The sequence below is a fragment of the Styela clava genome, chromosome 9 (assembly GCF_964204865.1).
Source record: "Styela clava chromosome 9, kaStyClav1.hap1.2, whole genome shotgun sequence".
Lineage (NCBI taxonomy): Eukaryota > Metazoa > Chordata > Ascidiacea > Stolidobranchia > Styelidae > Styela > Styela clava.
In genome coordinates this window covers 6,305,809-6,330,466 of record NC_135258.1, presented here as the reverse complement: position 1 = coordinate 6,330,466, position 24,658 = coordinate 6,305,809, and the positions used below count along the sequence as shown (strand labels likewise).

At 33.8% G+C, this 24,658-nt stretch overlaps 2 protein-coding genes across 2 annotated transcripts; one reads left to right on the top strand and one right to left on the bottom strand.

The window, feature by feature from the left end:
* Positions 1 to 1,595: 1,595 nt before the first annotated feature.
* LOC144427110 (uncharacterized) lies at positions 1,596 to 3,027 on the top strand. Its single transcript, XM_078115781.1, has 3 exons — positions 1,596 to 2,157; positions 2,386 to 2,530; positions 2,839 to 3,027. The coding sequence occupies exons 1-3, from the start codon at positions 1,998 to 2,000 to the stop codon at positions 2,987 to 2,989; spliced, it is 456 nt and encodes a 151-aa protein (XP_077971907.1). The 5' UTR covers positions 1,596 to 1,997; the 3' UTR covers positions 2,990 to 3,027.
* A 3,505-nt stretch (positions 3,028 to 6,532) lies between these two features.
* LOC120339831 (phosphatidylinositol phosphatase PTPRQ-like) lies at positions 6,533 to 15,560 on the bottom strand. Its single transcript, XM_078116567.1, has 15 exons — positions 15,424 to 15,560; positions 14,239 to 14,356; positions 13,411 to 13,527; positions 12,995 to 13,080; positions 12,776 to 12,918; positions 11,964 to 12,102; positions 11,361 to 11,464; positions 10,786 to 10,874; positions 10,055 to 10,128; positions 9,471 to 9,653; positions 8,807 to 8,944; positions 8,039 to 8,185; positions 7,366 to 7,465; positions 6,957 to 7,092; positions 6,533 to 6,711 (listed from the first exon to the last, which is right to left on the bottom strand). The coding sequence occupies exons 1-15, from the start codon at positions 15,497 to 15,499 to the stop codon at positions 6,706 to 6,708; spliced, it is 1,656 nt and encodes a 551-aa protein (XP_077972693.1). The 5' UTR covers positions 15,500 to 15,560; the 3' UTR covers positions 6,533 to 6,705.
* Between the last annotated feature and the right edge of the window lie 9,098 nt (positions 15,561 to 24,658).

Sequence of the window (24,658 nt, the reverse complement as noted above, 5' to 3'; positions counted from 1 at the left end):
AACGTCCGCTAAGACGGTACGGTACGGTAACGGTACAGCGCAGAGACTGTCAGACTGTCGTGGTTATAACAGTGGGTGCAAGCCCCGCTTTTACGAGACAGTTACGAGTTAGTTCAGTGTAACCGATTTTGCTTTTATTAAAATTAATTTGCTAGAAAACCAACCTTATTGCAATACAGTAGTACCGGTAAGAACGCGTAAGGAACAAGAGAGCTACGCCCAAATATATGGACACGTCTGTTTGCAGTACGGTTTACCGTACCGTCAGATCAAAGTTAACAAATATATTCACACCGAGCGAAGCAGTACAGTAGGACTTCCAACTTTCGCTAAGGCGGTAAGGTAACGTCCCCGCAGAACAGAAAACCAACATTATTGCTGTACGGTACAGTACCGGTACCGTAGTAAGACAGCGTAAGGAAAAAATCGTAGCAAAGTACCGTAAGGGCAAAACCAATTGGTAAGTGTACTGTGAATATAATATGATATCGATACCAAGGTACCAAGTAAAGATGAAGTAATGTTGTTGGAACCATTTGCCATTACTTATTTTGGTATCGATATCACGCTAAACAATCACAGTAAATTTACCAATTAGTTTTTCCCAGAAGTTTAATCTATAACTTCTTCTCTTTGCTACTAATTATTTTTGCGCTGAAAACTAATGAGTTGTGTATTCGGGTGCAAAGTAAATACTCCCACAGCTCATATTGTGGATTAAACTCGCGAAATATCACTGCTGGGGGAGCCAAGGATTTTACCACAAGTTAATAGGAAATATTTACACCAGGAAATAAATGCAGTGAGGCCTCTCTCAAATATTCTTCATAAGTTTTTATAGACTCTTGTTCTGAACAAAGAATTAGACAAGCAGACATGAGTAGAATATGTAGGATTAACGGTAGAAGAGGCACTAATCAATTTATCAAGCGTTTTATTATAGCTCAGAACAAAGCCGGAATAAGCCAAACCTACTTTTCAAATAGGCTAGTGAAATTTTAACTTTTGTTTGACTTATTTTTTAAAATTGTTTTTTCTTTTGGCAGTTTGGTTTTATTTATCTTGGTTTGAAATGACCCACCTGTAGTATCAGAAAAATCTGAAAATGGAGGAAAATATAGAACCTGAAGCTGAAGATAGTCAAGGTTTGTTTGTACTATTGTTTCTTGCTTGCAATTGCTTCGTGAACCCAACCTTTCGATCAGTATTAGTATTAGATTCTTAAAGGTACTTGGTTATTGAGGTTAAGAAGTTGAAAGAATCTAGCAATATTTTAAATTTTACCTGATTCGTCATTTTAGCAATAATTTATGTGATAAATAATTGAAATCTTGTTTATTTGTTGCATTTAGTCTCTTTTTCAGATTCGATCAGACTCTCCGACTCTATTTTGTTGTTTCGTAATAAAAAAATTTCAAGCCATGGTGAAGTAAAATTTGTTCAATACAACAAACAAAGTGTGGAAGAAGCAAAAATTCTTTTCCTACTGAACCCTCACACTCATGTCGTCTTTGCAATTCACTCAGACGAATACCAACAAGGCCCAATGAAATATATGTATATTGCAATTTGCAATGGACAGATGTAATCAAGATAACTTGAGAAGTTATGTGGAAAATCGGAAGAAGGCCGAAATCCCATTTGATCCTTAACTCGCACTTGACTTTGTAAAACAGTTATTTGCTGGAATTCAATACATTCATGATAAACTTGTAGTGCACAAAGACCTTAAACCTGACAATGTGTTTTTATCCCTTGATCAAAAAGTTGTCAAAATTGGTGATTTTGGCATAAGTGAAGTCATAGAGTCAAAGACTCTAACAGTTTACACAAGAAAAGGCCTCGGTACTGACGGTTGCAGACCCCCTGAATCATTTGTGTCTGGATTTCCAACTTCTCAAAAAAATGACATATATTCACTGGCTGTCATTGTTTACTACGTATGGAGTGGCGGCGAACATCCCTTTGGTAATGAAAGAGATCTTTGGAATCATCTCATGAAAAACCACAACAACATGAATCTGGATGGACTTTTAGTTCCAGACAAAGAAATTGCAAAAGATTTACTGGAATGGATGCTGCAGTTTATTCCTCGTAAACGTCCAATGATAAACGAAGTTCTTTCTCATCAATATATGGCTCCACCAAATGTAAAAGGTAGGAACTATTTCGACGGTTCGAGATATCCAGGTATATTTATAGTTTGCTGACTGCTGATTATATGCAGATATTCCGAAGCTGTCAGTAGTTAGGTTTACTACATTTTCATTCATAAGATTTCGGTAGCTTGCTTGAAAATATTGTGATTGTCAAAGGCCCAATTATATAGTTTGACCGCTAAGTGAAAGTAACGATTTATCTAAAAAGTTAATTTTCTGTGTTCAGGTTTACTATTCCGAGATCTACAGAAGGAATCTCCACTTGGCAGATCACAAAGCTCTCCGACAAGTAGTCATGATGAACTTTTGTTTCCACATTTTGAAAATGGAACTTTCAAATCAGATTTGTCAACAAAACAGAAAACCAAAAGGTTTGTATATTTATATGTAGTAATACCTGGTCCCTATTTAGTCACAGTCTTATTTGAATTCTTGTCCCGAGCATTGTTTGGATGGATGATAACCTAATAATCCAAATGTTATTTTCTATGTAGCAAGAAAATCTCTTGTCTATCACATGGTATAAACTGGAATTAGCCAGACATGTTTTGTAGGTATTATCTTCGAACAATATATTTTGGAATTACCATGATTATTCAACACTGCAGATATCATTATGACACAATACCAAATAAACTCAATTAAATTTTCATCCTAAAACTAATCAATATTAATTCAGTCATTCTTCACAAGTTGCAACTTCATTATCAAAGCTTGTTAATAATTTCCACTTTGCAAAATATCTTGAAGAGAAAGAAAAGATTAGAAACGCATCTTTGACATCAGAAGGTGTGAATATTGATTTCATCTTTACTTTCATTCTTTTTTGAAATTGTTTTCCAAATTATCTTACATTTTCTTTAAACGTAAAATAAAGTACTGTAATGACCTCATTGAATAAACTGATTTTAAGAATTTGCCTATTAACAGTATTGTTTGTTCATCAATAAAATTAAAAAAAACTCTACCTTTACCTCTACCTCTACCAGTAAAGCTAAAACGAGAATATCGCTCGGTGATCGCCAAAAACAGCGCCCGTACTCCATAGTGACACCGTGTGTCCCATCACTAATTAATTAATAATTCGATCAATAGGCTTCTGGTCTGAGATGTGATGAATGCACATTTGTAGCAGATTTAACCTCATCTTCGTGAGATATTGCGTTCATCTAACAGACAAACAGACAGACATACAAATACCTATCAACATATTTACCGATCTTAAGATCCATCAGTAAAGATTCCACCTTCAATCATTCTTCGTGTCGTTCAATAAGTCGTTTAGTGGTAAACATGAAAACATTTTTGTAACTTCGCACTTTTTATTTTGAACAAGTAGTACAAAGCATTTGCAGTTTATTCAAGTCAGAAATTTTATTTTTCTTCAAATCGTATGCATCATCATGTTTTACTTTATCCCACAGTGTGATGATATATTTTTTTCAAAGCATCAAATCCGCTTCAGATCAGGGTTTCACATTTTTAGATCGGATACAAATCACTGATACCATCTGGTGGTTCAAAGAAAAAATGATTTTAAGGAAACGGGCCACCAAGTCCATGAAGGCCAATTGCAACTTCCAAATTCAGGTACACAACCTGTAGAAATATGGCTGTATACTAAATTGCTTCAAGACTCACCTCACATAATGAAACGTATCCAACAACTTTCACCTCATTCAAATGTAATATCCGTCTTTGCTCATGGTCCATTGAGGGAACGTTTGAGATATTTTGTTGCTACTGAAAGATGCCAGTTTCGACTTCTTGGTGGATATTATAAAGAGAGAAAGGAAAACAGATTTCCGTTTGATCCAAGACTTGTTCTCGTACAAGCAAAACAGATAGTTAGTGGTTTACAACATCTGCATAAACATAATGTTGCTCATGGAACATGGAAGTGGGGTATTCTGTTTTCACTTGACATGCAAAATGTGAAAATTGTTTATTTTAACCGTGCGGCAAGGTTTTTATTGTCAACATTCGACGATATTCATAACTTGGGTTACATCTTGTATAAATTATGGTCTAATACGTCGAACATGAATTATTTAGGTCGACAATTTAAAGTTATTGATCCCAGTGATTTACTGATTCCTTACCCTCACTTGGCCCATGATTTGATCACAAGAATGACACATGATGATAAACATCAGCGACTAGCAATTCAGCAGGTTGTCGATCATGAATTCTGCAAAAATATCAACATTCAGTTATTTTAATTGTTTAGATTTGTACATATTTGCAAAACATTCTAATATAATGAATCATAGTCGTTTATACTAATCGTCTACAATTTTTTAACTTACACTGCTTGAGCTTTGAAATAACTATAGGACAATCTTGATTGTCAAATGATCCAAAGTTGTTCTTTTGATTTGTATTCATTTAATTTTTTACATATCTGATCATCGGGAGTAAGCCTGGTAGGACAAGTATTCAACTACTCATTCTTCTGATGGTAAAAACTGTAGTCATTATTTATATTTCATAAAATCAAAATAGATTTAGTAGACAAATTATGGGAAAATCACAGATCAGCAATCTTTGTTTCAGTGTAAACTACTACACAATATATTATTATCTTCTAAATGTTCAGTTAGTTTGTAATATCAAGTTAGTCTTGATTATCAAATTTGTCCAAAGTTTTTCTCTCGATTTGTAATTCTTTATCAGAAAATTTTGGTACGTAACAAGTGATTTTATCTTGCATATCTGTAATAAACACTTGGGGTCATACGACTTTGAATTAAATTCTAGAGTTCACAGCGAAGAGAGGTTAGGAAGGTCCTAAATCCTACAATACCAATTTTATTCATTGGAAAATCTATTAAAAATATGATTCAAAGAGACAACATTTCATTTTATGAATGCGTGATATTCAGTAACATGTCGCTTCAGAATTTCCGCTGATAGTTGAGGCCCGCACTCTAGTAATCAGTAACCATCCATAGAAACTTGCTGATCTATAACAGCAGCGTTAGTAAGTGAGCGGGTTACCAAAACTGCCAGTTCATTCCAGGCTCTCGGCGTTTTGTAGACATACTCACGTGACTGATATACTGTGGTTACAAAACAAAATAATGTTCACTAAAATTCCTAAGTCTTTTCCAGTTTATGGACAATCGAGGCAATTTTCTCATGAAAAAGGTAGCGTTCTCGGAATTTCAATGTCCAACTTGGTTGACGAAAAAACGACGATAAATTGTGAAAAAATAATTTCATAACGATTAGCGCGTTTTTCGTTGTTGCCATGGAAACAAAACCTCAATCTAGGCTTTATATAAAACGCACATTACTAGGGTGACAGGATAACCCACTTAAGCAATTTCATCCAGATTTAGTCAGCCGTTTTGACGTTACATCTGAACAGGCAGACAAACAGAACGACAGAGAATAAGGGTATCCTAGAGCGGATATTCAATAAAATCTTGTAATACAACAACCCATGAAGTTCGCGTTTTATAGGTCGAACCAAGAGTTGCGTAGAACTGAAAGGTACTAAACGGAGCTTTGTTTAATGTGAAACAGTACTCACAGCTGATACGTTGCATTTTTCCCATCTCCAATCATTTGTAATTATGTTCATAAATTTATTGAATTTATTTAACAATTTTCATATTAGTTTGTGACACTTACCTAATTTTGTTAATAAAAACTGGTTATATAAATTTGTTTCAACATGAATTAATTTAAAGTTTTTTTAAATTAATTATTTTTACGATTATCTGCATGAGCCCCTTCCTCGCTTAAAAGCTTTTTTATATTCTCTCAATATATAGTGATAATCCTATTATACTGACTGGTACGATACTAATTTTGTTCTCGGAAATTCAATAAATTTTTATAGCTCACGGAGACAACATTTACTTTCCTGAATTCGTGATATTCGGTAATGAAATCACGTCATAAAACAATTTCTGATGTGTGTGTGTTAACGACCGAACAAAGAGGCGCGTAGAACTTAAAATTACTAGACAATCTTTGTTTAATATAAAAGAGTAGACTTCTCACAGCTGGTGGCACAAATGTGTCCTGAAACACAAATCAGTTTTATCTTCTGAGGAGGCTTTGAGCATCCCTTTAGTCAGCTTTAATACGAAAGTTTTTAGAATTTTAGCAGTTATTTCAATTTCAAAATAAATTTGGAAATATTTCGTTTACTTCCAGATTAATCGTTCAAATAATCGTTGTTGTTTTTAATATATGGGTTTTCACATTGAGAATAAAACGCAACTTTTAGACAGGACAATATCTTCGGGAACGCGCAAAACAAAATCGGGGTCGACCGTTAACTGACCGTAGACTGACCATTGAGTAACTACATTTGTTAGTTTTCTATGTTTTGGCTGATTCATTCATGTTGGAGAATATGTTATTACGATATATGAAATAGTTCCATTTTTAATTTCCACGAGAAAACAAATAGTTAGCATAATTCATATTAAAGTTATTTTAGTAAATTAAAAAAAAAAATTCTGTCTGAAATTTTTATGGCTTGTAGATTAGTATTACAGCTTCTTTCAGACCGTCATTCTTCTCCCTGTTATGCCTGAAAAAAAATTAACAATGTGAAGTAGGCTATCGTATAAAATTTATTATATATTTTGTATAAATTGAACCTCAAAAAAACTAAAACCCTCGCCTCCTGAAAGGTTGCACGAGAACTATGAAAACAAACAGGAGATTTGACGATTGTAATAAAATGTTCTCAAAACAAATTGACTGCTAACATGAAGACTATGTAGAAGCAAAAATTGAGATTTTCAAAATATGCTTTTTTAATGAGATACTCACAACTGCTGGTTCGGTGTGTTGTGTCTGAGGCTCAGCTGCTGAATCCGACTGATCTTTTTGTTGACTCATCGTAAAATCAACTGCCGGATTTTGTTTTCCACTTCTCGATACTCTATGTTTTCGAATATGAGATCGCCTGGTAAAAAAAATTGTAAGTCAAAAAAAGGTTATCAATATGAATAAGACTTCAGAAGACACTCGTCTTAAAAAAAAAATACACTTTTTTATAATTTTTTTCATTGCTATATAATTATAAAAGAAAATTCAAAAAGCCAATTAAACACAAATAACTTTCTTGATTTGTAAAGAAACGATGGGATCAATCTATCTATCTATGATGTGCTAAGATAGTCTGTCTAATATTACGCCATGGTACAGTGATAATGCTATTGATATCAAATATGATTACCTTCTTTCCACGCAATATACAGTAATGCGAATGATGATAATGAGTACTAGAATATAGCAAAGCATAATTGCAGCTACTTCCCCTGCAGTAAGTTCGCGTACTGAAAAAAGAAGGGGTAAAACGCATATTAACATTTATTTTTAAACCTAGCTTTTAAGGTTAGTTTCTTTGAATTCTATTTTGTAAACCACATCTTATATCAAGGATTCTCCAAATTTTATTCTATCGTTTTCCAATCGCCAAATTTCAAAAGCAAAATTGAATTTATCAACGGTGATATAAAATTGGGAACTGCTGTTTGTGTACCGTAAAGAAAATATGAACAAGTGGTGATTATCTGGACAGTCTCTCCCTAGTAAGATGAAGAATCGTCAATTATTGCACAACCGCTATATGTGATACAAATAAATATGTTTACATACATTTTTGTTGTAAAATTTACCCCAATCCAGCCCTGATGGATGAACGTATTTTCAATATAAAATCTCTGGCTCTAATGATATACGAATGTTTCAGATTCAAAGTTTTGAGATCAAGTTTATATGACTGACTTGTTGTTCAGCAATAAATGTTTGAATATGAAGAAGGTACAGGTTCTCATCCATGCCTGACAAGGTCATATAGTTCACAGTCAAAATACATATATATAATTCACAAAGTGTATTTTTCTTACATGAAGTTTTTACAACTACACTCGGTTTAGTACAAACTGAATTGTTATCTTCATTCGCACCACATACTCGTATAGTGTAGGCTGTGTCTGGTTTCAATCGTCCATTACATTCTGTATTCGTACCCGTTTGGCAAGTATTGTCAGCACCTTTATGCATGGAAGTATGTAATGATATTTTGAATCCATAATCAGCATAAAAGCGATACATGAATGATAAAAACCACATTGAAAGCATGAATATGGATGCCAGGAAAGATACTGTAATCAAGTTTTAATGGTGTTAAATTATACAAAATGATTATGAAGACATTCGAAAAAGAAGGTGCACATCTTTTCTTAACCATGAGTAAGATTAAAACGGGTGTTTCCCCGAGAATCGACTCCCATGTTAACCTCCGTAAGAGCAGTTGCTCCGAACTTTTTGTCACTCAGAAATATTTTCAGGTTTGATTTTAAACATTCATATCGTTCTCGTTTTTTGACTGCCATTGGACAGTTTTAGACATGGTCGTAAATATAGGCATAATACAAAAAATGCAGTGATTTTCAGAGTTTCAATCCCGAAACGGTCCCGAAGAATAAGATAAAATAGACTATAATTAGCTGTCAGTAGTTCATCTGGGAGTAACTCGATTATTTAAAAATAAATTGTGCTTCTGAATATGTATAATCGTTGACACGCTCATACACACCAAAACATTTTTAAATGAAACATCAGAAAAACATAGTATGCTTTTGTAAAATTATCAGTCACGATACTAAACTTACCAATAACTACACCATTGTTCACAACAGCACGCTTTTTTCGATTACTGGTATTCTCGCATCGAACGGTAAAAGAAACATAAGGAGAAGAAACATCTTCTTGACCAAAAGTTGCCCAAAATCTTGATAAATCAATGCTCACTGCAAAATAAATAGGCACAATTAGTCTTTTATCATGTTGTACATAGTTCCATGGAAAATTTTTTATTTTGAAACAAAATGAACAACAGACTATGAATCGTTCTGCTAGAGCCTTGTTGCAAGGATGAAAATCGCGTTATTATTAAACCATTACTGGGAAAATATCTTTCAAATTTTATGTATAGTTGAATATGCAGGTTGCTACTAGAAGGACATATCATGCAAAATCCTCAAACCGATTGTTCCCTACTGGACATACCAAACAACGTTGGTTTTTACTAATTTGGTATCGCAGATTAAAATGGGTTCTAATCACATGCACAATAAATTACCCCGAGTGCAAAAATATGGATAGGGAATTCTGAATCTAAAAATAACTGATCATTCCATAATATATTAGCTTCTGAGTCTTACATAAAAATGGCTTCTTATGAAGAGTACTATATGTAGAGCAAGGCATAACCATAAATATATAAATATTTATGAATATCATCTAATTTTTCAAAGTAAGAATAATTCCATTTACCTGTTGACCCATTTTGAGTAACTATATAAATCATTTTTGTAATTACTCCAGTATCTTCATTAAATACAACAGACTTTTCCTCACATACGTTGTTAACTGTGACAGTGTAATAGGGAGGGTACGTCTCTTCATCGCTCGTATTTGTAAAAGATGTTGTGTAGTTTGGATCTCTGAGAGTAGGAGCTTGAAAGTGTAAAAAAAGTGCAATGTGTGGGTACATATATTTCATCATGTATTTGGCAGGTTCCACATTTGTATATTTGATCTGGCATGGGGTTTTTACATTGCAAAGTCTACAATGGATGTATATATAAATATTTCGCATTTTTTGACTTCTTTAACTCAATGTCATTGACTGCTTCTGTAGCATATGATTGGTTTAAAATCATTCCTCTCGGACAGTTTTTAATTTTGTAAACAAATGCAAAAACAGCAGTCGTTTTAACATCTACAATGGCATTTGGCTTCCTGTCAGACACATTTGTATTGCATTCAAAATGTTCACACAAAATGGGTGAGTTGGATTATTTTATAGCACAGAAAATAAACATTGTAACAACGCTATCCGAAGAAAATAAACTTACTTCCTGCTCTTGTCCGCTGTGATAAGGTAGTTCTTGAACTGGTTCCAGCTGCGGATACAGCAAATGCAGATATTCTGTAAATATAGAGAAGAAATAAATTATTGGAGGTTGAAAAAGTGTTGACACAAAATACAAGGAAGAGATTCAACAGGATAGCGGGTCTAGGTGAAAAGTTCGGTATAAAATTTCCTTGTGGAGGTAAAAAGGAGAATTGCAGCAAATCAAGCAGGTACATTGAACAAATATCTTCTATTTGAAGTAGTGAGAGCAGCAAATTCAGTTTTAAATGGAATACCAACGTTATGATGCAAAGGGAGAATTGTAATACGTCTCGGTGCAATCATATTTGCTTTTGTTTTTGTGATCCGTCTGACAAGTTGAAATATAGAGTGACAAAAAAGAACAACTCAGGTCATTTGGACATAATCTGGACAAACATACCTTTTGCGTAAAGCACACTAGGACTACTGGAAAAACGTTTGTCTACAGTGTCATGTAAATTTTCTTTATTTTAGTAGATACAATTAAGAAATTTATGGGTTCTGTTTTTAATTCACCTTGTATAAAAAATTTCACCAGTCAAAATATGACAAAAATGATTCCCACATTGGCATATCATTCATTTGCACATTTTTAAAATCAAGTTTTAATTATAAATACAATAGTCAATAGTAACAGGTGTAACAAACTTGGTTATGGCTTCATAACCTAAGCAATAAAACTTAACATACTTGTATGTTGTATATGCTATGAGTTCACTCAGAACCACAGTTGTGTCAGTAGACGTTAAAGTCTGAGCAGTGCAGTTGGGACAATTGGCCTGAAATGTATGAACATATATTAATATTTATAATCTGTGAAAAGGCTTTTAATTAATAACTGTGGCATCAACTTCAAATGTTTAAAAACAAAAAATAGCAAGCTAATTTATTATGTAAAATTTCTGCTTTTAAAAGTTTATAATCCTTGACATTAGATAATATTTATAGTATTAACAGATATAGATGCTTTAACACTTGTCAGTTTGAATTTGAATTTGATGAACTGCACTGCAACAAAGTTTTGATGATTGTAGTATTTTTGAGAAATTCAAAAGTAGAGTATAATACTTTTTTTGCAATATATAAAAAGAGTTGATTTCGTATTCGCTTTTTGCATCTTCAACCATTTATGAAATCAAAGTATTATCGTCAAAGTATTTGCAATTACTGGGTAATTGGACGTGAATTCAATAGCAAGCTACAATTGGTCAGTACAATGCACGAAGCTTGCACATAACGTATATTGTAAAAAACAGTCATATTACCTGTATATATGAAACCAAGTAAGATGTTGCTCCATCAGCTTGTATTGTCAGTGTAAGCTGAACGTCACTATCACGTGCCACGGTGAATGACGGACTTGAAGGTACTGTAAGACAATTATATCAACTTCTGAAATTTCGTAATTTTAAATTGTATCTACTAGACTATTTTATTTGATATTTTATAGGGGCGATTTTAAACGGCGCCTTGGCATCAGCGTCATTCTTGGCAAATATGGTTTGAGGTAGAGATGAAAATTTGCTATGATTTATCGACGTAAGGTGTCGGTAGATTCATTACTCTACGGGTGTTAAGAGCTTGAAATTACATTTAAACCAGTATCTACTGACAATATTGCTAAGAAATACACAAGTAGCTATTTGATGTGTCAATGATTCGCGATTAAACTGCACACTCTTCACCTAATCCACGTATGATATTTTTGATATGCGATACTGGGGCAAAAAGGTTCGCGTTCTCCGAAACACATAGTACATCTTGTATGTACGTACAGCTAGGCTTGTTGTCCTGCCTGATACTAGTTTAAAGCAAATCTGTGGAACAATTTGTATAAAATATAATACATGTTCACGTAAATTTCATACCTGATGTAACGGTTGTTCCTGGTGGTAATTGAGATGAACCAACATCGTTTACGGTTGATGTAATATGAAGCTTATAAACAGTATTATATGAAACATTTGGAACGGTTATAGATATCGAAGATGATAATGATGCTGTAACCTGGAATAACGATTTTTATTTAGACTTAATGTTTCTGCATTTATTGAACGCAGATATGATTTATCAGTAGTTCCAAATCGGGGGCTCGGGGATAAGTTAATGTGTGTTCACAAGGCTAGAAACAAAACTGATTTTACCTTGCCCTTGCCTTGTTTTACTAAAAAAACGTTCTTCCTATGCTCATTGCTCGCTAAGGTTATTTTATCGGGTACTTTCACTCTGTTGAGCATTAACATAATGGTAGTCGGAATCTATCCATAAAAATAACACTATAAATACTACTGGAATCATAAACAGCGAGCCCATCAGTATAAAATGCTTACGAAAGGGGGCCACGAGCCATAGGGCTTGCCAGAATGCTTCAAGCCAGTAACAACATATTTTTTTATTATATATTTAATTTTCCTTTCCAGATAGTATCCAACTCGTTATTTGTTAACATTCCTATCCGTCGCGAAGTATACAGCAAATAAAAAAAAAAAACTCAACACTAGGTCTAAATCACAACACACTATGGTTATAAGTCTTTTTAGTTTCCATTAGAGATTCCGACTTTGACGTTTAGTATATAATATTTGAATCTAAAAAACGCACAACATTGTTTTGCGGAAATAACTCCAACATATTCTAAATTATTTGCGTATTTAAATATTATATATATGCGCGTACTAACCGCCGCTTGCCGAATTGATCCATCGGGCGCTATCAAGATTACTCCATGAGATGTAGGTCCAGTAATCGGGGTTCCGGCATTGAACGTCACAATAATTACTTCCGGTAGTGATACAGTCACTACATTAAAGATGGGGTTTGGTCCTGTAAAAAAGTATATGTTAAAATTAAAATGGTAATGTAATTGACATTCAGAGAATATATACTTCAGGATACTTACGTCCAGCGGCTGTAGTAAATGTAAAATTCGAACTTGATTCACCTCTCCCACCGAGAGATACGGCGACCACAGAGACGACGTATTTTCTATGTTAAAATGAGAAATGTTGAATATTATTATTATCTCATGTATTTACTAGATTTTATCAATTTATAACCTTATGTTATTTAGTGTTGTTTAAAATTACGAATAAGGCTGCAATGCTTACACATGACTGTACTGGCTAAAGCATTAGCTCAGAGTTTAATCGTTTGTTGTCACACTGTGCTTTTCGCCATTTAAAAATCAGTAATCAGCTTCAACCTATGTTGTTTAATTTTATGTTTTCCTGGATATTCCAACATAAAATATATCTGTTTATTATTTTATCACCAAATATTGTAAAAAATAGCATTGTAATTAATAAAAAACTTTACCTGTAGGCTTGTAGGCCAGTTATTGTGTATCTGTTGTCAGCTGTAGCTGCGAATGTTTGCTGGTCGTTCTCATGGCAACTTGCGTCATTAAATGAATTGCAGTCATCGATATCTTGTCTATGTTAATAAAAAGAATGTAAATATGTTTCACAAAGTGATATATGTATATAGAGGGGAGTTATCAATATAGAAACCTGAAATATATGATTTCATACTAACAATATGTGATGCCAGTTTTTTAGTGTGGGTAGCAGGGACCATGGAATTAGGAAGAAAAGTTTTGCAGTCGTAGTCGTATTTTATTACCCTGGGTCGAAACTGGAGAAGAATTTGGTAAAGAATTGAGTAAGAAGTCATTATTTCTGAGTCAGGAACTTAAGCGTTTTCATTATTGTTACCTATCGATCTTAAGATCGTTCGGGCGTATTGTGACGTTCAATGCCGTAACCCCGATTACTGGACCTACATCTCATAGAGTACTCTTGATAGCGCCCGATAGATGGTATATTGATAGGTATTTGTCTGTCTGTCTGTATGTATGTCTGTTAGATGAACGCGTTATCTCACGAACGCGAGGTTGAATCTGCTCCAAATTTTGCATGTGCATGCATCATATCACGGACCAGAAGCCTATAGATTTTGGGTCGTATAATTAGCGAGATATTAATTAATTAATTATCGCTCGATCAATAAGTCTTCGGTCTCCGACCGATATTCTCGTTACATTATTGCTGACAAGAGTCGTAATATACAATCAGCTTAATGGATATCTCTAACTCGTGAAATGGAAAAACTTTTCTCTACTTAAAATATTTAATAATATGTTACCTCACTGTTATGATATATTGTGTGACAGCAATTAGAGTATTGTTTGGAGGTGTGATGACTGCGACTACTGTTGAACTGGTGATATTACTTATTGCAACGTCTTGAGGCACTTCGGGGACTGAATAGAAAATAAAATGAATTTAATGGGAAATTCGAATCTATTATATATTTAATTTTAATGGGATATCACGTAATATCTGTCGGTTTTGGTTTACTTTTATAATCGTTATTATTAAAAAAAAATCTAGTTTTAATCAATATCTACAAAATTTGGTGACAAAAAAGTTCGTTCTTCCTATGGTGCCTTATCATAGTAGAGAGATTTCGATTTAAACACCATGCTCAGGAATCTACCCAAAGTGAATCTATGCTCTATTTGAAGTATTCATGTTTTCTATAATACAGTTGAGCGCATGTAACATTGTTTCATGTCTAAAACATTAATTAAAATGAACGCTTTTCAATGCCTTGACTTTGAAAAGTTTACTTAACAGAAGATCAATATGAAAAAGCTGCAAAGAAATTGAGTTTGACAACAATAAACGTTGATTCTGTAGGTTACGAAGTTGTGAAAAATAAAGTTATAATATATACATGGAACAAAAAACATATTCACATTTCAATCAGCTTTTTACGGGAACAATTTAAATAAAAATTTGATTGGTATGTTAAATGTCTTCAAATGAGTGTTTACGCATAAAGGGAACCAAAGAGAACTCTCTATATACCAAGTGTTATAGATATGAGAAGATGTTTTTTATGTACAGGCAGTCCTCAACTTACGACGTGGTTTCGTTCATGAGAATCGGTGTAACCCGAATTTCAGTGTAAGTCGGAACATTATACCGTACAGTACATAAATTACTCGTACGTACTCATATCGTACTGTATTGTCCACGTCATTTACGATGTATATGACGAAAACCAATGAGCCCAAAGCACTGATTTTTGTGATCACAATGATCCAGTTTAAGGGCTTAGATATTACAGTACAGTATTATCTTTTTTATTTTTATGGAATGCGTAACCTCGAAACAGCGTAAGTCGCGACCGTCGTAACCCGAGGACTCCCTGTATATTCATTACGCTATACCTCCTATCGATAGCTTATCGAAATGGAATTCGAAATATCACATTGCTCAGACCATATGGCAAACTCGACATTCTATAAGACTGAAAACTCACCAACTGCAGTATTACTTTCAATTAGCCCCTTCGATATCCGTACTAAAAAGCACAGAAAAAGAATAATTTTCCACATTTTGGTTTTTCTAACTATTTTTCAATATATTCCATAAGTTATAAACAATTCTAATACCCCCTGCAAAACGCAAAAATTGCATATTCAAGTTTAAAACTTGTTTGTAGAGTATAACAGAATACTATAGTTTGGCGATGTACAATACAAAACAATGTTAATCAAAAAGCATAAAGCAAGCAACTGTTAGGGATCCAATGGAAAATTGTTTTAAATATTTTCACGATAAAGCATATAAGTTGCACAGACCAGCGTTTGGGCGTTACACAGAACCTACAGCGTTATAAGTGGCGTTATAACGTATAATATAACGTTACGTTGCGAAATTGTAGCTTCGTCCAAAAATTGAAAAATAAATTACTTCATATTAAGTTATTAAGTAAAAACCTTAAACTAATATTGACTTTTGCGGATGCCCAACATGGATTACAACATGCAATCCTGAGTTTAGAGTTTTATTTGTAATATTTGGCCTGAATTAAACTGACCTTACCCATACAGATACAGTACATACACCCATCCAACGTTTCCTCCAAGCTGCGAGGTGCGCGGCCGCGCAGCTGTACGTCAATCCCCGCGCAGTACTTTCGTTCTGTGTTCTTTTCTATTTTTCCGCGCGGACCTTTTTTTTGGGCGCTCACATGGCCTTCAATTCCGCGCAACTAAGCAAGCTCTTAGAGGGAACGTTGCCCATACACATGCACATACAGTACCTTACACATACAGTACCTAGTTTCCATGAAATAGTTTCTATAGTTTTCGATAAAAAATACATATTGGAAAATGCTTGTCTGAAGAAGTCTGACCTCGGTCAGACGAAACGTTACAGAAATATATTTGTGTTCGTGTGCAGCAAGACTTTTGAATTGAATAGAATGCTCACATCTGTTCTCATCATGATCTTCGCGATATATATTTCATCGGCCGCAGTGGAAAGTCAAATTATTTGGGAGCAATGTTTGATTTAATTGGTAAAATTATGCAAAATTAAATTTTGTCTATTTGTCTAAATGGCAAAATGATACAAAAACAAATTTAGGTCTATTTGTCTTAAAATAAAATGTTTTTTAATTTATTCAAAATTTTAGGTAATATTGTTTGTCTGATCCTATGCCTTTGTCATCCCGAAATATCGAAAAAGACCAAAATTGACGACAAATGTGTCGATAATTCAAATCAAAAATCATATTATAACTATATGAAAAAACATTGACAATTGTTTGATATAATTACTCTACAGGAAATTCCTTTTCTGCATTCGCATTGTTCGATCAATTTTGGAATCACAACAAATATGTTTTTTTTAAATTTTCTTGCGTTAATACAGTATCGGTGTGTAATGTGTATTATGTGCTAAGAAAGTAATATTATTTTTTTAATGCGAAGTAATTGACCAGAAAGAAAAGTCGGCCTGGGTTTGCCCAATACGCGATCAATTTTAAAAGTATTTTTCAAAGCCACAAGTTTAAAATTTATTCATGTCCAGCCAAGCGTTGTTTCGATTTTGATTTAGCAAAGCTTGATATATGATTTGGTCTATATAAATCTTTTATTATCTTGTACATAGCCACGACTGTGTCGCGTTACGCTTTGCAAAAATGAATTAATATTCATTATGTGTACTCAGTTAAGAGTGCTTTCACAAAACTTGCTGTCAAAATATTCAAAATCATGTGGGTGATGCAAAGTTTCAAGTTTCACTCCCTTCTTATTTATGTGAACCAAAACTTAAAGCTTGGCTTGACTTTATTTTTTGGGATATGTTTGGGCCCATGGAAGTTATGTTTTCTCAACATTTGACTCCAGACAAAGACTTTTCCGATAACTTCCAATTGCAAAAATGTTTCTTGCTTTTTTAAAGAAGTTTTCTCAAAGTCAGGTCACGAGAACTTACTCGAAATGAGAGAGAAGGGTTCCTGAGTGAAGCTACTGGGACGACTAAAATGACAAAAGCTACGGACATTATAAGTTGTGAATTCCACATAACTGAAATTCTTGGAAAACTTTGGGCATAAATTTTTTTGTGTACATTGATTTGATTTACATTGACTGTAGTCGGATGAGAGCTCACAGCCAACCGAATTTGGCAGATAAAATCAGGATATTTTGCTAATTTTGATTTCACTTATATGGCTTTTGGAAACGGGTTGTCTGGGTAAACTAATAATTATACGATAATTAAGAATGTAACAAGTTAAAAATACCTAAAAACTTACAAATAGGAAAAACATAAAAGTACAAATCTAATTAATGTTCACATATCACGGTGGCAAATATTGATGAATGAAACAAGTGACTGGCCACCTAATATTCTATTGTTGCGTCACCATTATTGCTGCTAAGCCTTTGCTAAAAAAACATAATTAAATAGATGCTTGAAGAAATGTTCATACTACATTCCAGATTCTAGAGGGTTTGGATCCGTTTACACACTCGCGATTTCAACTTGTTTTAATTTGTCTTGTAGCAAATGTGCTTCATACAGCATCAGCGCACGATCGAAAATGTATCTTAAAGGAACGCTAATTTGTAATAGCCACATTCGTGAAACTCTTTTAGAACCGTGATGGGAGAAATTGTTATTCAACGTTAATCCAACGTAGAATAAGTAGGATTGAAAGCGTGAGAATAACTATCCTGCATATTTCTCTGTAACAAAAATTTATCATAGACTTATAACGCTACACAATCTCATAAAAAATACCTTGAATAATATTTGATTATTTTTTCCGCCAAACGACCACGCAAATCAAACTGTCTTTCATTATTTCAACCTAAAGTCGGAGCTTTACTGGGACCCGAACGTAGTCTGACTAACGCCACTGCTTAAACTGGGTGTCCTGGTCTAAAATACTTTCAGATCTATAGGACATTGTAGTAGTTTGTTTCTTTTTAATAGAAACCCATATATATGACAGAGAATTCTATATATTATTTAATGCTGTATACAAAAGGGTGCCTGAAAATCTCCAAAATCTGATTCTCAGCTAAATTTTAAAAAAAATCCGATCCAGGCACCGCAAAACAAAATGTTTACAATAAAATCGTTTGATATTTTCGTTTTGTTTTTCAAATTTCCAACCCCAATTTTAGAAGTCTCAACTTATGGCTTCGAATTTTGACTCTGGTTTTCCCTCTAATACCAGACAATTCCTGACCCAGGATCCGACCTCACAGTCTCAAAAATCGGGACATATGTTAATCCTAACTGATATACCAAGTGTTATAGATATGAGAAGATGTTTTTTATGTACAGGCAGTCCTCAACTTACGACGTGGTTTCGTTCATGAGAATTGGTGTAACCCGAATTTCAGTGTAAGTCGGAACATTATACCGTACAGTACATAAATTACTCGTACGTACTCATATCGTACTGTATTGTCCACGTCATTTACGATGTATATGACGAAAACCAATGAGCCCAAAGCACTGATTTTTGTGATCACAATTATCCAGTTTAAGGGCTTAGATATTACAGTACAGTATTATCTTTTTTATTTTTATGGAATGCGTAACCTCGAAACAGCGTAAGTCGCGACCGTCGTAACCCGAGGACTCCCTGTATATTCATTACGCTATACCTCCTATCGATAGCTTATCGAAATGGAATTCGAAATATCACATTGCTCAGACCATATGGCAAACTCGACATTCTATAAGACTGAAAACTCACCAACTGCAGTATTACCTTCAATTAGCCCCTTCGATATCCGTACTACAAAGCACAGAAAAAGAATAATTTTTCACATTTTGGTTTTTCTGACTATTTTTCAATATATTCCATAAGTTATAAAAAATTCTAATACCCCCTGCAAAACGCAAAAATTGCATATTCAAGTTTAAAACTTGTTTGTAGAGTATAACAGAATACTATAGTTTAGCGATGTACAATACAAAACAATGTTAATCAAAAAGCATAAAGCAAGCAACTGTTAGGGATCCAATGGAAAATTGTTTTAAATATTTTCACGATAAAGCATATAAGTTGCACAGACCAGCGTTTGGGCGTTACACAGAACCTACAGCATTATAAGTGGCGTTATAACGTATAATATAACGTTACGTTGCGAAATTGTAGCTTCGTCCAAAAATTGAAAAATAAATTACTTCATATTAAGTTATTAAGTAAAAACCTTAAACTAATATTGACTTTTGCGGATGCCCAACATGGATTACAACATGCAATCCTGAGTTTAGAGTTTTATTTGTAATATTTGGCCTGAATTAAACTGACCTTACCCATACAGATACAGTACATACACCCATCCAACGTTTCATCCAAGCTGCGAGGTGCGCGGCCGCGCAGCTGTCCGACAATCCCCGCGCAGTACTTTCGTTCTGTGTTCTTTTCTATTTCTCCGCGCGGACCTTTTTTTTGGGCGCTCACATGGCCTTCTATTCCGCGCAAATAAGCAAGCTCTTAGAGGGAACGTTGCCCATACACATGCACATACAGTACCTAGTTTCCATGAAATAGTTTCTAAAGTTTTCGATAAAAAATACATATTGGAAAATGCTTGTCTGAAGAAGTCTGACCTCGGTCAGATGAAACGTTACAGAAATATATTTGTGTTCGTGTGCAGCAAGACTTTTGAATTGAATAGAATGCTCACATCTGTTCTCATCATGATCTTCGCGATGTATATTTCATCGGCCGCAGTGGAAAGTCAAATTATTTGGGAGCAATGTTTGATTTAATTGTTAAAATTATGCAAAATCTAATTTTGTCTATTTGTCTAAATGGCAAAATGATACAAAAACAAATTTAGGTCTATTTGTCTTAAAATAAAATGTTTTTTAATTTATTCAAAATTTTAGGTAATATTGTTTGTCTGATCCTATGCCTTTGTCATCCCGAAATATCGAAAAAGACCAAAATTGACGACAAATGTGTCGATGATTCAAATCAAAAATCATATTATAACTATATAAAAAAACATTGACAATTGTTTGATATAATTACTCTACAGGAAATTCCTTTTCTGCATTCGCATTGTTCGATCAATTTTGGAATCACAACAAATATGTTATTTTTAAATTTTCTTGCGTTAATACAGTATCGGTGTGTAATGTGTATTATGTGCTAAGAAAGTAATATTATTTTTTTAATGCGAAGTAATTGACCAGAAAGAAAAGTCGGCCTGGGTTTGCCCAATACGCGATCAATTTTAAAAGTATTTTTCAAAGCCACAAGTTTAAAATTTATTCATGTCCAGCCAAGCGTTGTTTCGATTTTGATTTAGCAAAGCTTGATATATGATTTGGTCTATATAAATCTTTTATTATCTTGTACATAGCCACGACTGTGTCGCGTTACGCTTTGCAAAAATGAATTAATATTCATTATGTGTACTGAGTCAAGAGTGCTTTCACAAAACTTGCTGTCAAAATATTTAAAATGATGTGGGTGATGCAAAGTTTCAAGTTTCACTCCCTTCTTATTTATGTGAACCAAAACTTAAAGCTTGGCTTGACTTTATTTTTTGGGATATGTTTGGGCCCATGGAAGTTATGTTTTCTCAACATTTGACTCCAGACAAAAACTTTTCCGATAACTTCCAATTGCAAAAATGTTTCTTGCTTTTTTAAAGAAGTTTTCTCAAAGTCAGGTCACGAGAACTTACTCGAAATGAGAGAGAAGGGTTCCTGAGTGAAGCTACTGGGACGACTAAAATGACAAAAGCTACGGACATTATAAGTTGTGAATTCCACATAACTGAAATTCTTGGAAAACTTTGGGCATAAATTTTTTTGTGTACATTGATTTGATTTACATTGACTGTAGTCGGATGAGAGCTCACAGCCAACCGAATTTGGCAGATAAAATCAGGATATTTTGCTAATTTTGATTTCACTTATATGGCTTTTGGAAACGGGTTGTCTGGGTAAACTAATAATTATATGATAATTAAGAATGTAACAAGTTAAAAATAACTAAAAACTTACAAAAAGGAAAAACATAAAAGTACAAATCTAATTAATGTTCACATATCACGGTGGCAAATATTGATGAATGAAACAAGTGACTGGCCACCTAATATTCTATTGTTGCGTCACCATTATTGCTGCTAAGCCTTTGCTAAAAAAACATAATTAAATAGATGCTTGAAGAAATGTTCATACTACATTCCAGATTCTAGAGGGTTTGGATCCGTTTACACACTCGCGATTTCAACTTGTTTTAATTTGTCTTGTAGCAAATGTGCTTCATACAGCATCAGCGCACGATCAAAAATGTATCTTAAAGGAACGCTAATTTGTAATAGCCACATTCGTGAAACTCTTTTAGAACCGTGATGGGAGAAATTGTTATTTAACGTTAATCTAACGTAGAATAATAGGATTGAAAGCGTGCGAATAACTATCCTGCATATTTCTCTGTAACAAAAATTTATCATAGACTTATAAATCTACACAATCTCATAAAAAATACCTTGAATAATAATTGATTATTTTTTCCGCCAAACGACCACGCAAATCAAACTGAAAATTTGTCTAAAGTACGAATCAGTCTTTTATTATTTCAACCTCAAGTCGGAGCTTTACTGGGACCTGAACGTAGTCTGACTAACGCCACTGCTTAAACCGGGTGTCCTGGTCTAAAATACTTTCAGATCTATAGTACATTGTAGAAGTTTGTTTCTTTTTAATAGAAACCCATATGACAGAAAATTCTATATAATATTTTAATGCTGTATACAAAAGGGTGTCTGAAAATCTCCAAAATCTGATTCTCAGCTAAATGTAAAAAAAATCCGATCCAGGCACCGCAATAACAAAATGTTTACAATAAAATCGTTTGATATTTTCGTTTTGTTTTTCAAATTTTCAACCCCACTTTTAGAAGTCTCAACTTATGGCTTCGAATTTCGACTCTGGTTTTCCTTCTAATACCAGACAATTCCGGACCCAGGATCCGACCTCACAGTCTCAAAAATCGGGACGTATGGTAATCCTAACTGATAGTCAGTCTATCCTAATATAAGCACGTAAACAGCACCCAGGAAATGAATCGTACTGAGTATCAATTGTGAATAAACACCGTCGGTATAAATCAATAAAATGAAACTAGTGTCTCGGAGAATTATAATTGCGCCAAATATGTATATCTGCCAGAAATCTTCCGGAACAAAAGACTATGTAATTTTTTTTAAGTTAGCATAGAAATATAACGTCGAGCACTTCAGCTTTAGTTCAGCTAACCTAGAATGTCATGATGTTTGTAATTAGAGAAATATCTGAGGCGTGAATTCGAATATTTTGTCTGAGTATTGCCACACACTGTTTTCAGTGGCGGCACGTCAATAGGGCATTGCCCCGGTTGTTTTTTCGGTATAATAAAAAATATTCGAAAAATACCTCAATATCGGTTGCACAGACTGTCTACACTAGCCATATTCTCCCGATTGCATATTCAAGTTTAAAACTTGTTTGTAGAGTATAACAGAATACTATAGTTTAGCGATGTACAATACAAAACCATGTTAATCAAAAAGCATAAAGCAAGCAACTGTTAGGGATCCAATGGAAAATTGTTTTAAATATTTTCACGATAAAGCATATAAGTTGCACAGACCAGCGTTTGGGCGTTACACAGAACCTACAGCATTATAAGTGGCGTTATAACGTATAATATAACGTTACGTTGCGAAATTGTAGCTTCGTCCAAAAATTGAAAAATAAATTACTTCATATTAAGTTATTAAGTAAAAACCTTAAACTAATATTGACTTTTGCGGATGCCCAACATGGATTACAACATGCAATCCTGAGTTTAGAGTTTTATTTGTAATATTTGGCCTGAATTAAACTGACCTTACCCATACAGATACAGTACATACACCCATCCAACGTTTCCTCCAAGCTGCGAGGTGCGCGGCCGCGCAGCTGTCCGACAATCCCCGCGCAGTACTTTCGTTCTGTGTTCTTTTCTATTTCTCCGCGCGGACCTTTTTTTTGGGCGCTCACATGGCCTTCTATTCCGCGCAACTAAGCAAGCTCTTAGAGGGAACGTTGCCCATACACATGCACATACAGTACCTAGTTTCCATGAAATAGTTTCTAAAGTTTTCGATAAAAAATACATATTGGAAAATGCTTGTCTGAAGAAGTCTGACCTCGGTCAGACGAAACGTTACAGAAATATATTTGTGTTCGTGTGCAGCAAGACTTTTGAATTGAATAGAATGCTCACATCTGTTCTCATCATGATCTTCGCGATGTATATTTCATCGGCCGCAGTGGAAAGTCAAATTATTTGGGAGCAATGTTTGATTTAATTGTTAAAATTATGCAAAATCAAATTTTGTCTATTTGTCTAAATGGCAAAATGATACAAAAACAAATTTAGATCTATTTGTCTTAAAATAAAATGTTTTTTAATTTATTCAAAATTTTAGGTAATATTGTTTGTCTGATCCTATGCCTTTGTCATCCCGAAATATCGAAAAAGACCAAAATTGACGACAAATGTGTCGATGATTCAAATCAAAAATCATATTATAACTATATAAAAAAACATTGACAATTGTTTGATATAATTACTCTACAGGAAATTCCTTTTCTGCATTCGCATTGTTCGATCAATTTTGTAATCACAACTAATATGTTATTTTTAAATTTTCTTGCGTTAATACAGTATTGGTGTGTAATGTGTATTATGTGCTAAGAAAGTAATAATATTTTTTTAATGCGAAGTAATTGACCAGAAAGAAAAGTCGGCCTGGGTTTGCCCAATACGCGATCAATTTTAAAAGTATTTTTCAAAGTCACAAGTTTAAAATTTATTCATGTCCAGCCAAGCGTTGTTTCGATTTTGATTTAGCAAAGCTTGATATATGATTTGGTCTATATAAATCTTTTATTATCTTGTACATAACCACGACTGTGCCGCGTTACGCTTTGCAAAAATGAATTAATATTCATTATGTGTACTCAGTTAAGAGTGCTTTCACAAAACTTGCTGTCAAAATATTCAAAATCATGTGGGTGATGCAAAGTTTCAAGTTTCACTCCCTTCTTATTTATGTGAACCAAAACTTAAAGCTTGGCTTGACTTTATTTTTTGGGATATGTTTGGGCCCATGGAAGTTATGTTTTCTCAACATTTGACTCCAGACAAAAACTTTTCCGATAACTTCCAATTGCAAAAATGTTTCTTG

Excerpts from the sequence above, each read along its gene's own strand:
- LOC144427110 (XM_078115781.1), top strand. The coding sequence starts at position 1,998 with ATGAAAAACCACAACAACATGAATCTGGATGGACTTTTAGTTCCAGAC. Across the intron at positions 2,158-2,385 it reads GGCTCCACCAAATGTAAAAG|GTTTACTATTCCGAGATCTA; the intron begins GTAGGAACTATT and ends TTCTGTGTTCAG. Across the intron at positions 2,531-2,838 it reads ACAAAACAGAAAACCAAAAG|TCATTCTTCACAAGTTGCAA; the intron begins GTTTGTATATTT and ends ATATTAATTCAG.
- LOC120339831 (XM_078116567.1), bottom strand. The coding sequence starts at position 15,499 with ATGTGGAAAATTATTCTTTTTCTGTGCTTTTTAGTACGGATATCGAAG. Across the intron at positions 13,081-13,410 it reads ACTGGCCTACAAGCCTACAG|AAAATACGTCGTCTCTGTGG; the intron begins GTAAAGTTTTTT and ends ATTTTAACATAG. Across the intron at positions 11,465-11,963 it reads AGGAACAACCGTTACATCAG|TACCTTCAAGTCCGTCATTC; the intron begins GTATGAAATTTA and ends ATTGTCTTACAG.